At 37.5% G+C, this 17,645-nt stretch overlaps 1 protein-coding gene across 3 annotated transcripts in view; it reads left to right on the top strand.

The window, feature by feature from the left end:
- Positions 1-17,645, top strand: part of SLAIN1 (SLAIN motif family member 1) — a 56,063-nt gene that overhangs the window by 26,297 nt on the left and 12,121 nt on the right. For 2 of the 3 annotated variants that reach the window (XM_080589887.1, XM_080589888.1), the window contains exons 3-4: positions 9,367-9,516; positions 11,148-11,486. In XM_080589887.1, coding sequence (XP_080446013.1) covers positions 9,367-9,516; positions 11,148-11,486 — 489 coding nt within the window. Of the gene's footprint in view, positions 1-7,342; positions 7,493-9,366; positions 9,517-11,147; positions 11,487-17,645 lie in introns of all 3 variants that reach the window. The other variant, XM_080589886.1, reaches the window with a different exon arrangement.

Here is a 17,645-nt window from a genome sequence, read left to right as displayed (position 1 = left end):
TTTCATGAAGCATCTGTACTTGACTGTTTATATAACTGGGTGGTTAAAAGTTCACCTAAGAAGAAGAGGCAAACTAAAAGAAAAACAAACAAACAAACAACAACAACAACAACAGCAAACAACTAACCATCCAAAGCACATAGTTTTCACAAGGGAAGGTATCCTGATTTTTTGTAGGAGGCGTGTAACTCATACCTCTCAATTCCATTTTCTTTCTAGTCTTTTGAATACTTTCAAAAAAATCATTTTTATGAACAAGTTGAGTTGGGGAGCAGTGGTTAGAGACTCTCTGCAATTCAGTGCACTGCAGTTGGAATGTAACGTAGTCATTTTTCCGGTATATAATGTGTCCAAAGACAATTTTCAGATCAGCCTTTCATTAAGTTACTTTGAAATAGAGTAGCTCATCTGTCTTGAAAAACAGAGAAAACTTATCTGCCCATACTGGTAGGTAATAATTGGCACAACTGGAATATGTCTAACAAAGTATAGCATTCCCGAGTCTTAGATTTATTCACCAGTGTTCACCAGTTGCAGCGTGCCAAACACATGCTGTTGATTACATTGCTTTGCTGTACTAGGTGAAAGTTCTAGAAAATACTGCTATTTAGATACGCTTTCTGATTGTACTTTTAAAAGAGGCCTATGCTATCTTTGTGGGGGGCAGATCTTGAGGTATATGAATTGCTGTGGTTTGATATATTTAGACAGTAGTAAACCAATACAAACCAACAGAACTGCTTTCTCATACTACACTACTATTTAATCCTTTTACATTATTTTTCAAAAAAGACTTGCTTTATTTGAATGAATTGGGAAACAAGCTTTTTCAGGTCTCACATACACTTAAAACTAACATTATTTGTCAGTTTTCCTAGGCTTAGAGGAAAGTGGGCAATCTTTATTAATTCTCTGAGCTCCTCTTAATGTATCACTGTGTGGTCTAGCCATAGTGGCAGTTGTCTTCTTCAGACATTTGACACGGCATTTGAAGTTGATTTGGATTGCTCTTTGTGTAAAAAGAGTATTTAATCTCTCTTTTTGATTTATTTATTTATTTTACGTGGCAATCCTATATGTTGACTACCAAAAACACTGTGAAAACGTAAAATTTTGTAGCAGAATTGCATTCTTGCAAAAAGCAATCAAACGAAAACATTTAATTGACATGTAATTTCTCACTAGCTAATCTACATTAAGAGTTCAGGAAGACATATGATTTAGCATAGAAAAACAAAACTGAAGGAAAATATTGGCATTTATTTATTCAACCATTGCAGTCTGGTTATGGAGGTTTAAGGTTTAAGGATAAATGCATACACAAAGCTTTATTTTGGAGACCCTTGTTTATGGACTTGTGCGACCTACAGTTACAGAGTTTATCTTTGTCATCATTGCATCTGGGGAAAATGAGGTAGCTTGCCTCTCTTGAACAAGATATCAAGGGACAAAAACAGCAAACAAGCCCCAAGAGCATTTTGTGAGCTGGGCATGGCAGTGCAGGGAAATAGTTTTGGACAATGACAGATTCAATGTGAGTGAAAATGTGCATTAAACGTACGAAATGTGACTCTGTGCTGATGGCAAAGTTTCTACCAATAACTGAGTGGCTAAGGGAGCTACAGCTGTGGTTTTGAAACCGTAAAAGCTAAAACAAGCTGTTGAGATGACCACAACTGCTGTGGGAGACTGGAACTAAGAGTGTGATGCTTGGAAGGTTGAGACTTTGTGGTATAATAATATTCAACAAGAGGGGAATATGTACATGCTCCAGACTAACTTCCAATTTTACACGTACAACTCGTGCTCATACACCCAGTTACTAGAGGCCCAGAATTTGTAATACTGTTAACTAATAAAAAGCCTAATTTTTCACAGAAAGGTTTTTAGTCTGGTAATTGCAGAGGGTAGCTCGGAAGCATAGTGTTCAAATAAATGCTGGAAGATGTTATAGTCATTCTCTTTTGAGCACAGAAGCTGAATGCCTCGCCATGTGATGCAGGCCTAAGGATTGTGCATACTTCTAAGCTCCTTCTGCTGGAGAGCTACTGAGGTAGTTGAGAGACAAGATCTGCTTGGGCTTTGCTTTGAAACTTAGGTACCTGGAGATCCATCCCTGCACAGTGGCAGCATAGCATTGGATGCAGCTGGGTGTATAGCACCTCTTGTCCACCTGGGAGTGTTTAAAACTGTTATATAGGAGCTCTGGGTTTTCCAAGAACCTGAGTAGATCTACACAGTGAGTAGTAGGAGCCCACATTTCCCACTTCTTAAGCAGATGTCCTCAAAATTGCAATATTCAGCAAGTAGTGGGAACTTACATCTCCTTACTCTGTCTGTCTTTTCAAACACATTAGCCACTTACCTGTTCCCAGGCATACGTATACCCTCAGGAGGAGTTCGCAGACTCTGAATCACCATTTTACAGGAATCTAAAACTAAGGTTAAAAGCATATCTTTAGGAGGGAGTTTTTAGATATGTCTCAGTTGGATGATGCCTCTTAGCTGGTTTAGACTACAGTAAGGAGTGGATTTTGAATTCCCTTCTAGCACTCTTGAATTTCCCCAGTGATTAACTAAATACCTGTATTTCCCATGCAGGGTTGTGCATTTTACTCATGAGAAAGACATTTTTCTTTTAAGCGTAGATGCTGTGCAACTGACCATATGCAGAATGTACCATAGAAGTAGTTTGGGTTTCCTTCTCAAAAGAAAGTACGTCAGCAAGAAAGGGCTGTTGACTGGTATGCAGGCAGGACATGGTGGCGGTGCAGGGGCACAGGGCACAGCACAAGACCCTAGATTTATCCTGACCTGCAGGTTTGAACTTACTGGATTGACAGTATTGTAAATACTCCTCCAATTTTTTGGCTCTCTCAATGGAGAGATTTTGTTGAAGCCATGTAGTCAGTACCTGTGTTCAAATAAATGTATATATGCAATTCAGTTTATTTTTTATCTTTGAATTCAAAAGGTATTTTTGTCTCTGGCCAGAAGGCTTATATAAAACTTAAGCTAATTGAGCGGATGAACAGCCTAGATTGCAACTCAAATATAATTTGTTTACTCAGTAATATTATACAGTTGTTTATGACTTTATTGTTTTCTGTTTATATAGCAAAGAAACATTTTTCATGTGTGTTGTTAGAGAGAAGGTAAGTTGCCATGTTACAGAATTCTGTCAAACTGAGTTTCATAGTGGAGTTATGAAAATGGACGGTGTTTAAAATATGCATGTACTTCTTTTGGTTTCTTGGAAGCTGTTATCCTTAGGTAGTACAGTGTTTTACATACAGCACCAGCGCTTGACCTGTCTCTGTTTTGCTTCAGTGTAACTCCACAAAATCAAAACATGATGAGGGTCAATGCCATTTTTACCTTGTGTCCCAGCTTATGAATGATCCCATTAATTTTAATAGTAAGTTTTGGCTTTGCTTTCAAGACCAGATTTTTGTATGTGTGATTAGAGATAGAGTACCTTATGTAGCTTAAATTAGAAATTGCTTCTAATAAAGGAATTGTTTTAGGTATGGTACAGCATGCTCTGATTTTGCAGTGTGTTCCATTACTTTTGAGCCATGAAATTCCATATATATGTTTTCTCACTGAGATTTTCACATAAATTTTTCCGTCAGTTCTTATCAAATGTTGATTATTAACAACAATCAATATGGTGAATATTTCTGTGTATATAGTTGCTCTGAGTTATTACTCTAGTCTACTGTAGCTTTTAATATCTCCAGAAAAGTTGTAAAAATGAGATCTTAATTAATTAATTTTTAAAATTTTAGTTGCGTAGTAAACATTTTAAAGTTATGAAAAATCCCCCTTGTTGCTGATTTAACTTTTAAAGGAAACGTTTGGTTTGATTATGTAAACATTTTGAGAAGTCTTGTTTAAAAATATTATAGTAGATGTAGTAGATATAGTATATATAACGCATTATGTTATCAGCAATCTAGTTATTAAGAATTGATCAAATCCAAGAAAATCATGGGGCACTTCCATTCTAACTGTTTACTTTAAAGACTAGGATAATTTGTATTTTCATATTAAAGAATATTAATTCCATTTGTTGATGTAAAATGCCAACAGCTTCATGCTTCAAGAAGTCAAATTGTTAATGCATTTAACACTTTGCCATGAGTAAATCAAATAGATTTTTTTGTCTTCTTTTCTCTTGATGGTTCTTTAGATATGCCTGCTTTCCTTTCCATGGCTGACACTTTTTCTTCCTTTAGTGTGTCTTCAGTATAAGGCACTCAGAGAGGGATTATTCAAGTTCCTATTCAAATGCAAAGGTTAGAAACTACCTTGTTTTTGAAGGGTAGGTGAGTTTCTTAATTCATCTCTGGACAACCAGAGTTGGGGCTTTAAGAAAAACTACAAATATTATAAAAATCGGAGTCTAACAGATGGACTTTTAAATTTAAAATAAGGGTCATCACAACATTGTCTCAGTCTCTGGAAAGAGTCTGCTGTGAACAGTTAAGGAAGTGCAAATCTTTGCATGAGTAATGGTGTTTTACTGTGCTAATCAGGGCAGTCTCAGAATCAGTTTGGAGTAAAATAACTGTCCTAAAATGACTATCCATTTCAGTATTCCATGATTTTACAAATTTTACATTAATTTATATATTTGCCTAGATGTATGTATTATTCCTTTCCTACATACCTTTTTATATTTTTGGCATAGCACAAGACTTATGTAAGTCTGATTTTGCTGTCTTTGTTAATACTGTTGAAGTACTCAGTATGTACTTCATTTTGATATTTCCATTTGAAACCTAATGAAAATGTTTTTCTATATTTGATCCTAAATAATGAAACTAATTGTATGTATAAACAATGTCAGTCCTTAGGTGAAGTTTAAACACTCTCAGGCTATATATGATACATGGTGACCGAAAGCCATAGAACTGGGGACATTAGAACGGTATTTCTCTAGAGTTTGTTGGCATCCTTCTCCCTCTTCCCTTGAGAACACATACTATTTGAAAGAGTAATTTGGAATCTGTTTTGCCATAAATACTGATTATATTCTTACTGTGAGTTCTTGCTTTCACAGTCACGATAACTGTTGTTTTGTGCTTCATGGGCCAGCTCACAGTAGTGATTGTACAGAGTAATGAATGATGTTTATTTGTGCTGTATGGTTGACCACATCTGTGGGTGAGAACATGCTGGCAGCTAATTGGCCTGGCAAATGATCAGACTGTGACAAAACCAGATCTTGTGGCAGGCAGAAAAGTAGAATTGTAAGGAACTGTCGTCCTTTGCTCCTCACTGATGACTTCTAGTGGAAGTGACAGATATTAACTGTGGATATGATATTTAAATCTATTATATCATGCATGTTTCTTCAAGTGAATGCTGCGAATCAGTTTAGTTTCTGACTACTTTTGAGTTAATCTGATCCCTAGCCATTGTATTATGCACTAGTTTGTAGAGTTGTGGTCATCTGTGGTCATTGCATACTTGACTTTTAAACTGATCACTTCAATAAATGTTAAGGACAAATAGCTCTGTGTGGAAGCAGTTGTCGTGTTGCTAGGCACTGGGCAATTTTCTAGAAGTGGTGCTGATGCTGCTCCTAGTTATGAACTGTAGGGGGTTTTTTTAAGCTTTTTTAAGGAACTAGAATCATGAAAAATGAGGGAATTGCAATAATTCTGTGGTGAGGTGACAGAAAAAATCACAATTTGCATTTTTATATCTTACTTCCATCCTTCAGACACTAAGGATTGCAGATGCCTCCCTTCTACTGCAGGCTAGGGTTGGAAGCAAGCAGTTTCCTTCACTATAAGCTTAGTAGCACTGGTGGGAAGAGTACAAAAGGCTGATTTGTCCTTGCAAACCCAAGAGAGGGACAAACTCTTTGAGTGGGACAAAGCAAAAGGAATGGGGGAAACACTATATTTTGGAGTGATAGCTAATTGATTACTCCAAAAGGTTGCAGCAATGAGATTGACAGCCCGCCAACATAATGCACTTCCTTTCTGTCCCCATGGCCACTATGTTGACGTTATCAAGAAGGAAGAATAAAGTTTGTATGCCCTGCTAAATCATTTTGGTGACAGAGAGGTTTTAAAACATGGAATGCTTGAACTTTGTTTGAATATCTGTGAGCACATAGAACAACCGTATGAACAAGTCTATATAATAGAGTAGATTTGTGATATAAACTCCAGTGTTAGACACTTAGCTTTTGAGGACTTTTGGTTTTGAAACTGGTTTGCAACACTTGTCACAGCAAAGTACTCCTGCTAAGTGTCAAAGTTATCCCATTGATTTCTAAGCTAGATATAAGTATATCCCTATCTCCCTTCCTTGTGTCACTGTAAACAGCATCTCTCAGGGCAAAACAGAATCTATCACAAATAAACGTGATTTTTTGGTTTTCTTCTGCACAAACTGCTTGCATCTGAATGTGTTCCCTGAAATTACATTTTTAAAAGTATACCTTTTCCTTTTACTTGCAGCAACTTTTATATCTAGTATTTATTTTCCAAAGACTGCATGAATATTCTTTATTTTAAATTTTTTTAACACATGCTAAAAATAGGCAAACCAAACTATAGATGTATTCCTATTTTACTAGGTGAACTAAGAAAATATAAATTAAATAAACTTTTAGCATTTTTGCCCACTCTAAGCTCTTTGTGACATTACTGAACAGACCGTGTGCCTTACAACCTTGTTGTAAGCCATCCATAGAAAAAGATGTGCTCTGTTCTATTATTTGGTTGGTCTTCAAAAATAGTGAAAAAATTTCATGCTTTTGTAGCCACAAACTTAACGCTGTAAAAAGAGAAGTGAGAATATGTCATGGTAGCTTAAAAGCCTGCTATGGGATTATGGTTGTTTTTAACACTTAATGGTTGGGTGTATTTTACTGCTTTGTCTCTGAACTCACATAGCTGATAATTGTAATTCAATTGTGTGATGATTGATTGCCACGAACGATTCCTTGAAGAGCACTACAAATTTAATTTGTTTCTCTATTAACTGTAATGGGTTTTGCTTCCTCTGCTACTTTGTCTTGACACACAGTGATATATGTGATAAATATATGCCAAAATGGTGCATACATAGAAAATAGCAAACAACACATACTTACTAGAAAACTCAGTGGAACAAAGTCTTACGTGTAGAAGGCTCTGCTGGTCTTCTGTTTTGCTGCTAAACTTGAACCATTATTTCCCATTTGCCATGAGTAAACAACGTATAATGAAGAGATTATGGTTAGATGATTTTCTCTCTAATAGCACTATTCTATTTATAACTATAAATCTTTTTTTTTCTTTCTTTTTTTTCCCCTCCTCCCTCACATCTGTAACAGCTAGCCGATGGCGGAACCTCTTCTCTACACCTGTCTCCTTGGCTTTTCCCTATAGTCCCGTTGCAAGACTCACCCCATATACCAATGGCTTTAATAGTCCCAGCTTCTCTAAAACCTCCAGTAAAGCAATACTAACACCTGAACGGACAGGTAATGCTTAAATTTTTGTCAATTTATGGGGCTTACAAAATTGCTTAATCAAATCTAATCTTGCTAGCATTTAACAACAATGCACCTTTCAGATGATTGTGTATAGACTCTCATCTCAGAGGGATTCTTTTATTAAAATGACCTGAAATTTTGCATTTAGCTAGCAATGTAGGTTATTTTCTGTGTTCCACAGCATGTTACAGGAAGGCAATGCTAATAAACAGCCTAGCTCTCAATAATGGTTAACCTGAGCATATATTTAAAACAGCATCAGTTTAAACAGTTCCCTGCTTTGCCCTTTCTTCCCTCCTACTCCACCGTGCCCCTTCTTTACGTCTATAGAAACACTTGTGCAGCTGTATAATGAAGTTCCATGGATAATTCAACTGTTATAAAAATAGCCAGCAGAAAGATGGCTGTTTTCAATCTGGCACCATTCCAATATTTATTTTACTTTTGCCACAAATTTTAAGGGGACACAGGAATTTTAGGAAAAAAAAACACTTTCAGTGAATTGTGAAGAGTTGTATTTTTCCTTCTTCAGTACAGGTATCGGGAGTCAGTTTATATCTATGGTTTCTCTTAAGCTGAAATGGCAATGGAGAAAATAATCCCCTGGGGAAGAGGCATTAACATTTTATTGCTGGCAGTAGCAGGTACGGTCTGAGGAAGTTAGCATCTGTGCCACGCTGCTCTGTGCGCAATTTTCTTTACCACATGTGAAATCTCTGCACAAAGCCCTGTTAAGGATTATGGGTGCAGCAGGTGAGATACAGCCCCAGACTCTAAATGCCTCGTGTAGGTGTGTAGATGTCTAAGCTCCCCTATTCAGTGGGATGCCGTTTATTTCCTAAACAAAAGCATCTAGTTCTGTCTCTCATGTCTAGTTTCCAGCTGCTGCTCCAAAAGTGTACAGCTGCTACTACCTCTGCAAAACCTAGAGAACCATTATAACTTGTAAATTTGAAAAGGCAAACAAATATATTTACCCCTTACAATCCTTCCAAAGCAAAGTAATCCCCTGCATGTGCTTTTCTGCTGGAGATCCTGTTAGGGAACAGCTGATTTTATGATGAATTTTAGATGAATGCTGAGCTAGAGGACACAAACATATCTGTGATATAAGCACAGCTTAAGAGCCTTCATCACAGTGGTTATCATCCTGTAGGCAGTGAGTCTCTGGTGGTCTAAAGGATATTAAGAAGTAAACTGCTTTTTTATTTGCAAAATTTCTCTCTAAAGTTGGGCAAAAACTAGCTCATTCAACTAATTGCAATTTAGTTTATACTTTTTACAACTATGTAGGAAGAAATAGAATCCAGAGCCCTCTCTGAAAGTTAGCTCTGTGAAGAAGGCATTGTTTTCTCTGTTGTTGCATAATGCCTAGTTCAGTCTTAATTTTTATAATAATTTATTTCTCTGATGATAATAAACAATTTAAAGAAAAACAGTACAATTTAGGTAAATTGCTAGAATATGGAATCTGAGTACTGAGCAGAAGTTGGAGGCACATATGCACTCAGTTTTCAGAACAAAACAGGGAGAACCAGAGTCTTGTAAGGATTCAAATGCAGGTAGTTTTAGAGTACACTAACTAGTCTGAGCTATCAGAACTGAACTCAGTAAATTATTCATTGTCTGGGCTCTGTAAGACTATTTTGGGAACAAGCAGAGGAATTCATGATCTGTTACTATACTTATGAATATCAAGTCCCTTTGCAAATTGTTAGTGGGTTGCACTATGGTTTTGAAGGTTTTCATCTGTTATATATATACAATATTTTCAGCTACTGTAATATAAAGGAAAGTTAGTCATGAATGAAAAATGGCCAGACGTATTCAGAAACTAAAGACTATGTGTTCTTTTTACATAGGTTACATTTCTAGAAGTTCCCCTTTGAGCCCACAGTCATCAATAGACAGTGAGCTGAGCACCTCAGAGCTGGAGGATGACTCCATCTCCATGGGATACAAACTGCAGGACCTCACTGATGTTCAGATCATGGCTCGTCTACAGGAAGAGAGTAGGTGGCTTTTTTCTTAATTGTTTTTCAGAATAATCTGAGGAAGATTACCCACGGCACTCAGAACTGCTCCTGCCTAGTCTCAGTCAACTGGACCTTTCTTAAAAGGTGTCACCTCTTCAGTGGCAGGTGGACTAACTCTTCACCTGCAAGCACAAGGTGTCAACATTGTTGGGTTCAGGCTAAGGGTACTGGATATTTCAAAACATGATTCTTATGTATTGCTGAATCCCAACTGGTAGCTCCATACCCCTTGAGCACATTTTTAGTTAGCTGTTTTACAATGTTTTACCGTACCATTCAAGTTATTTTGTATGAGGAGATGCTAAAGCATTTTTTTCATGCATACATGTCATGAGAAAGGAAAAATATAAGCAGTACTCATGTGGTTTTTTATATTTATTTTTATGATTATCAAAGATATGAAGGAATGTGGTACTTATATGACATCTGTGCTTTCCTCCTTCAGAGTTAAGTTTAGAAAAGACTTCAGGTACTTAGCTCTCTAAGAAATCAGGTCATTGGTAAACTGGAAAAAAATACTGCTTTTCTTCTAATCTATTTCCAGCGTAGCTGTTGTATCTCATTCTTGTCATAGCAATTTGTACACAATCTTTGAATGACGGTCGTTGTCCACTTAATCCCACAGAAAGTGGTAGCATTATACGTGCATGTAAACATGCATGCACCTTCACATACATGAATAGAAACTCCCACTCAGGAGGGAAAAACAAGCATATTAAGTAATTTCCATTATGGCAACAAAGACATCTGTTAAGGCTGAGAGTTTTTTATAAATTTAAGGAAGTTGTTATTCCCAGCTATTCACAGAATTACTCAGCTGCTGGAAAGGTGATGACTTCCAGGGCTAGCTGCTGTGCAGTCAAGAAAAAGGGTATGTGGGAGGGCTGTGGATGCTTCCCCCTCACTTGACCTGGAGCAAACTTGCTCTTCTGGGGCAGTGCTAATAATTGGATAGTTTTCAACAACTGACATTTTTAGAAGAATGTGGTAAAATGCATGTGTCTAAAATACGACAGTGCTACCTACCTCCAACCCTTTTACATGAAATTGGGTGGTAGCAGGAATTCACTCTGGTTCAGAGAGGTTGGAGAGCTGGAATATTTTCATGGCTTATATGTTTAGGAAATGTCATTGCTAGCATTTTTATTGCAGAAATATAAAAGTATAATAGTGATTTGGAAAACTAATTGTGTGAATGTTGACTTCTCTGATTTAGGGTGCTTAGAAGTTAAATACTTAATACACATGTAGCCTTCTCACTGGTAGAGAAATAAATAGGCACCACCTGAGGGCAGTTCATGTTATTTTAAGAGAAGCATCTAAGGTGACTCACGCATTTTGGAGATGACTGCATTTTTTTTTCTTTTTTAAAAAACATATTAAAAAGAAATCTCAAGGGAAGTAATTCAGGCTCAGAAACCTGAAAGGGAGATACTGAAAGTTAGATCTGATGAATCCTACAGCAGATCTTCAGCTTGATCACATTGCCAATCCAGTTCTTGCTGTAAAATTAAGTCTGCTTACTTGCTGAGTCTGCAGGATTGAAGTGTATGTTAAGAGCTGATCCCTTAGCAGAAACCAAGTCATCCTTTTCTTGGAATTTACAGGCCTTAGACAAGATTATGCTTCAACTTCAGCATCAGTGTCAAGACACAGTTCGAGTGTATCACTGCACTCAGGAAAGAAGGGGACATGCAGCGACCAGGAATATGATCGCTATAGTCTTGAGGACGAGGAAGAGTTTGACCACCTCCCGCCTCCACAACCACGTCTCACCCGCTGCTCCCCCTTCCAGAGAGGAATCCCACATTCACAGACTTTCTCCAGTATTCGGGACTGCAGGAGAAGCCCAACTTCCCAGCACTTCCCTTCAAGTACTTATCAGCAGCCCTACTATTCTCCTCAAGCCCAAACACCAGAGCAGCAACCAAATAGGATTAATGGAGGTGGGTTGCATGCTTTTCTGAGAAAGTCTTTTCCTTGTGCCTCTCTGTTCAAACTGCCAGTTTTAAGGATCAAGTTGCGAACACCAAGTGTAAAGTGCTTAGTTTATGACCGCTAGATCAGTCTGTTAATTGCAACAACCACTTTAAACCTGTGCAAATGATTGTGACTTTTTGTTATTAGAGGAGTGTTATTGTTAGGTAATTTGCTACCAAATGTAACCTGTGACTCAGTCATGAAAGTAATTACTTTAGTCAGCGATAATATGTTCTGTGTAAAATTGTACAAGCACAAGTGGAGAAAGAAGAAAAAGGAAAAAGAGCATCTTCCAGGCATCTGCTGGTTGGCTGGAAAAGCTGATCAGGTTTTTGTGCTTGGCCTATGTATGGCTTTCACAGATCCATCAAAATACAAAATATTTACAAGACATTTAATTCCTAACTACATTCTGTTTTTTACTTCCTAACTTTTCCATTAATGTACCTTTGCTGTGAATGCATGATGAGTGCTTGTGACAAGGGTGAATGCTCTGCTCCTGTTCCAAGTCTGGTAGGACAGTTTGTTGAAGTAGTAGTAGATAATGTCACTCCCAAACTACCCTGAGCCCTTACTGCTTTTTGCACTGCATTTGAGATATGTTTCAGAGTCTGATTTTTTTTTTTTCTCTCAGTACTTATTCAAGAATTAAGTTTCCTTCCATTGTTGCTGTTACCTTCCTTTTCGTTCCTTATTATGATGATAATTTTCTTCCTCCTGTTGTGTCTTACTTTGCTGTTGCTTCAGTCCCCAAGCTAATTTAAGACCGTCAGTTTTCAGTCAAGGTCTTGTTTGTAACATTACAGGTTACAGCTCACCCTTGGGCAAAAAAATAAATGTGTTTTTCGAAACAGTTCCTATTTATAGAGTGCTACAGGTATGCATGTTACTTTCCTGACAAATCAGGCATGACAGGTTGGTGCCAAGAGCACTGGCGTTGAAAGTAAGACACAGCATGAAAGAATAATCGACAAGTGGCAGCATATAAAGAAGGCTAAGGTTAATGCAGAGTACAACGATGTGGGCTTTTGTCGGTACAGCATATGTACCACATTCATTCCAATGTTATTTTTCTCAACAGTGAGGTACAAGAATGGAATAGCGGTGAACTGCTTGCAGAAAATCTGTTTGGGAGAGAGAAAGGAAGGCTATGGGACATTTTTGATTCAGGAATGTGGGCAGGATGTTTTGCTGCAATCTTTCTGTATGGTTCCCAAAGCCTTTTTCAATGATTTTTTCATGTTCATGTCAGTAGAACTTAGGCATTGGATTCCTACATGGAAATCCCAGAAAATATTTGCAGCACACTATAAATAACAAAATTCTTACTATTAACTAGAAAATATGTAAATGTAAAAGGCCACCAATTTTATCACCTGGTTGCCTTTTTTCTCAAAAACCTTGGCGTGATGGATCATCTGGTTGGTGTTGCTTAGGAAATCAACACGTATGGCTCCAGTTACTTGTTTGCTGGCATGACAGACAATCCTATAATAGACAGGACCACTATCTTTAGAGGAGAATTATCTCTTTATCTTCTGCACATTCACCCTATGACTCATGCAGCAGTGATCAACAGAAATAGAAAATGCTAATCATGAGAAATGTTTTACTTTGGCTGTGTTTTATTGGCAGACAAGGAGTAATTTTATTTTTTATTTTTTTCTGTATTAAAGATGTCCGAGTAGTGTTATGACAGTATCTTCTCATTCACACTTCTCATCATCTTGGCAACAATGTCTTTCAAGAACTCTTACAGGTTGAAATTGAGATAGACTGCAAAATAAGAATTTGTCTGAACCTCAATATGATGGACAATGTTTCACACTGTTACACTTCACCAAGGCAGATGAGAAAGAGTGTGTGATAGGAGAGGCTAAACTGTTAAGTCCCTTCTTTCAATATATGTGGAAAGTATCATGGATAATTAATCCAAATTGCGCTTTCACCATGCTGTGCTATAATACTGCCATTACATCAGTACTTCTCTCTCTTCCTCCAAAGAGATCAGTTGTGTTCTTGTATATGGAGTCAACAGTCTGGCCACTGGTTCATCTGGTCATTCACAGAATTCTCCATAAATGAAGAGTAATTTGCAAATAAATGTTGATTTTTGGCTCTCAGTCTGGGAAGAAAAAAAAGTGTTTAGCTTTGGCACCGCCTCCCCCAGAATTGTTTGTGTGTTTAGCTGGAGTACAATTTTTTTGCCTTTAAGAACAAACAGTATCGGAGGTACTGTTCTACCTGCCCTTAGTGAAGTTTGTTTGGTATGGTATGCTAGTTGAGATACTTATTCTAACTTTAGACCCGTACTACCTGTATTGTAAAAAATATGCTGAAGATGTGATAAACTTGGAAAATTTCAATACTTTTTTAAGAGTATACTCTTGTGTATATGTTGAGTAGTTTTAATATATTTCTTCATATGAAACTGGATTAAGAAGTGCCTTCAAGAAAACAAATGGAAAAGATAAAATGTTTACCTAGACTGAATGTCCCAGCAAGCACTCAAATGCCATAGCCAGGTTCCCAATGGCTGGGAAGACAGTCCCCTAGCTGTCACCCCCATAACAGAGTTGTTTTGACAAGGCTGAGAGGAGCTTAATGCTGGCCTGAAGGAAAGGGCAAGGGGAATGAGCTGTCAGCAAACAGAGGCTGGCAGTCAAGGTGACTGTGCAGATGCAGACATGCGTGCCTTCTGGGGACTGAGGTGGCTGCTTCTCCTTGCCATTTCCCTTAACTGGGCTTGCAAAGGTCTGAGCAGATAAGACTTCTGATTCATTGCTCTAAATGCTTTTGGACTTTTTAAGGGATGAGTAAAGAATGTTTTATTCCTAGGATGCATTTTGTGTGTCCATACACATGTATTGGATGGGATCTGCCTTGCTGATGGAGACACCTATGTTAGATGCTGGGATGTAGGTGCCCACATGTGAATGCAGTGCCTAGTTCAGCTGCCCACATATGAGCAATTGCTGCTGTATGAGGTGCTCTGGTGCACCTGCTTGACTTCACCAGAGACATCTGTCAGTGCTGTTCAGATGCCTTAGACAAAACAGGATCTCTCAAAAGGCGTTACGTTTCTGTGTGGAGGTCCACTAGAGCCAATGATCTGCTTATTTTCCATTCACAGGATGGCATTTTAGACAACAGAGAGATTGTCAGTCTCGTGTGTGGCCCCTGGTCATCATGTACTTGGGGTGAAAGTATGCTCACAGATGTTTTCCAGCTGTCATTGTTCTTGCCAGTGTATTTTAGCAAAGTGCTGCCCATTGCTGTAATTTTAACACTCTGCCATGCTTTAAATTGTCATACATCTATTTAAAAATGCCATACCATCTAGCCCTTTCTCTCAGGCCCAAGTTCTTCTTCTCCACTTATCCCACTAGCGAAGTGTCTGAATGAATGGGACCTGTCCTGTACGCTGCCTGGTAAATACTATCATAAAGTGGCAGGTGTGTGCAAATGTAAATATGTTAATATGTGTTTAAAGTATTTAGGACCATCTGTAGCACAGGCTGGAGACATACCCAATGTTACCTCTAAAACAACATTTTGTAGCCGTTGCCTGCAGTGTGTACAGGCTATGTTTGTTTTCTAGTAGGTTTTATTTCCAGTTCAGCCAAGAATTCACTAATAGAAAAGCTTTTGTTTGTTTGTTTGTTTGTTTGTTAAATTATACCCTCTCCTTAAATCAGTTTTGTCTCTTTTTTTTTTGTAACTGGCACACGAGTAATCGCTTTCATTTTAACTTTATTTAAATTATTATTTTTTATTTCTGTTTCATCTCTTTATTCTTTTTAATAGATGTTAATATTTATGCCTTTTATTATTTCTGATTTTCTGAGACCAGAAGTAATGGAGCGATAGTACTGTGAAAACGTCCTGAGCAGTGAAAATCCAGGGTAGACAAGATACTGAAAAAGAAACAGGTCTTCTAGTGTTCAAGCCCATTTTCCAGATCTTTAGATAAACTTACTGATAAAATTTTGTCCTGGTACTCTGTTTTTCATGTTCATTTTAAAGTGCCCATTGGTATAATATCTGAAAATTGGAAACTCTGTACTTTAGACAAAATTATTCCAGCTAAAGAAGACATTTATTGTAATGCACTAAGAAGGACCAGATGAAAAATACATCCTTCACTGAGTAGCAGCAGTGTGTGCTTCTTGGTTAATTTTAATTTGCATTTTCCATTAATGTCTCATGTTGTTTTTTAACATTGTAGCCTGGCTGATACCTTCATAAACAGGTCACCAATACCATTCATTTTAAAAATATTGCTTTCTCTTTTCAGAAGTTGTTAGTTATGAGTTATTTTATTGCTTACACTTCTGGGGAATACATTTTTTCTCAGACAAAACTTTATGAACATCAAGTGTTGCAAAACCCTTGCCTCATCTTGAAAGTGCATGCCTTCCTGCCTTCCTTCCTCTCTCTTCCTTCCTGCCTTCCTCTCTCTTCCTTCCTTCCTGTCTGCCTTCCTCTCTCTTCCTTCCTTCCTCTCTCTTCCTTCCTTCCTCTCTCTTCCTTCCTTCCTTCCTCTCTCTTCCTTCCTTCCTCTCTCTTCCTTCCTTCCTTCCTCTCTCTTCCTTCCTTCCTTCCTCTCTCTTCCTTCCTTCCTTCCTCTCTCTTCCTTCCTTCCTTCCTCTCTCTTCCTTCCTTCCTTCCTTCCTCTCTCTTCCTTCCTTCCTTCCTCTCTCTTCCTTCCTTCCTTCCTTCCTCTCTCTTCCTTCCTTCCTTCCTCTCTCTTCCTTCCTTCCTTCCTCTCTCTTCCTTCCTTCCTTCCTCTCTCTTCCTTCCTTCCTTCCTCTCTCTTCCTTCCTTCCTCTCTCTTCCTTCCTTCCTCTCTCTTCCTTCCTTCCTCTCTCTTCCTTCCTTCCTCTCTCTTCCTTCCTTCCTTCCTTCCTTCCTTCCTCTCTCTCTCTCTTCCTTCCTTCCTTCCATCCTTCCTCTCTCTCTCTCTTCCTTCCTTCCTTCCATCCTTCCTCTCTCTCTCTCTTTCTTTCTGTACAATAGCAGCATTTTAGGGTCAGTAAGTAGGTCTGTGTTTAGATACCAGTTCAGTATAGACTGGCCTTGATTTGTGTGTTTGAAGGGGTGAGAAAAGGCCTGTTCTTAGTGATTTACTGGATGTTTTTCTGCTCTTAGCCTCTCTCTAAGTTCCATAAGGAAGAGGGAAATCAGTAAGAAATTTTAGCAGACTATTAAAGAAAAGGAGAAAAAAAAAAACTTTCTCAGTCATCCGTGAAGTTTTACTGAGAATAATGAACAGTGGAAAGAAGTCATGGAAGGATAATGGAAAAATCTTTAATATGCTTTAGGGATCTATGGAGGGAGACACATGCCAGCATGAAGTGAAGTAATAAATCTGAATAAAATCGAAGTGTTCAACGTAGCAAAATGTAAATATTGTCAATAATGAAGAATGGTGTCTCTTGCTTAACTGAAAAACTTATTTTTAATTTTCAATCTGTATTTGTGTTTTTACACCACTGATGTTTCCACAGATCTTTAACTAGACCCTGGTGTATTTAGGATGTTACAAGCATCATTTATAAATGTTATAAGCATAACAAATGTAATGCATATACTAACTCAGGTCTTTGAAGATGAGGAAGAGAAATTAACAGTATATATCCCTTAAGGTGAAGTTGTAATTGAGTACTTTTTTTTTTTTAAGGATTTCAGAACAAACTCTGAATATCTAAATAATATAGAGCATTATATTTAATAATAGATAACCACATATTTTTTCTTTTTTTTTTTTTTCTCCTTAACTTCTTTGTGCATTTGGTACAGATAAAGTGGGGTTGAATTTGCAGGGTTTATGTGAAGGATTTAAATATGTGAAAGAAACTGCTAATGTAGCTTAAACAATGATATTGATTTCTCGGAGACAAAATAATTTTGATTCATTGTATCACATTCCTTAACTATAGTGCACTTTTGGTCAGGCATGTAAATCTGTTCAAATAAAATGTCGACAACACCTAAATAAAAAAAGCAATGAATGAATAAATATATTTTAAGACACTTCACTATAGATCCAACATAACCTCTCCTTGCGCTTAGTCTTGTTCCTGTCATTAGTCATTAAATGTCCAAATTAACCTCAGTTTGGT

This window comes from Anser brachyrhynchus, assembly GCF_964034855.1.
Source record: "Anser brachyrhynchus genome assembly, chromosome: 1".
Taxonomy (NCBI): domain Eukaryota; kingdom Metazoa; phylum Chordata; class Aves; order Anseriformes; family Anatidae; genus Anser; species Anser brachyrhynchus.
Note: the sequence above shows the minus strand (reverse complement) of the source record. Positions and strands in the feature narration are given on the sequence as shown.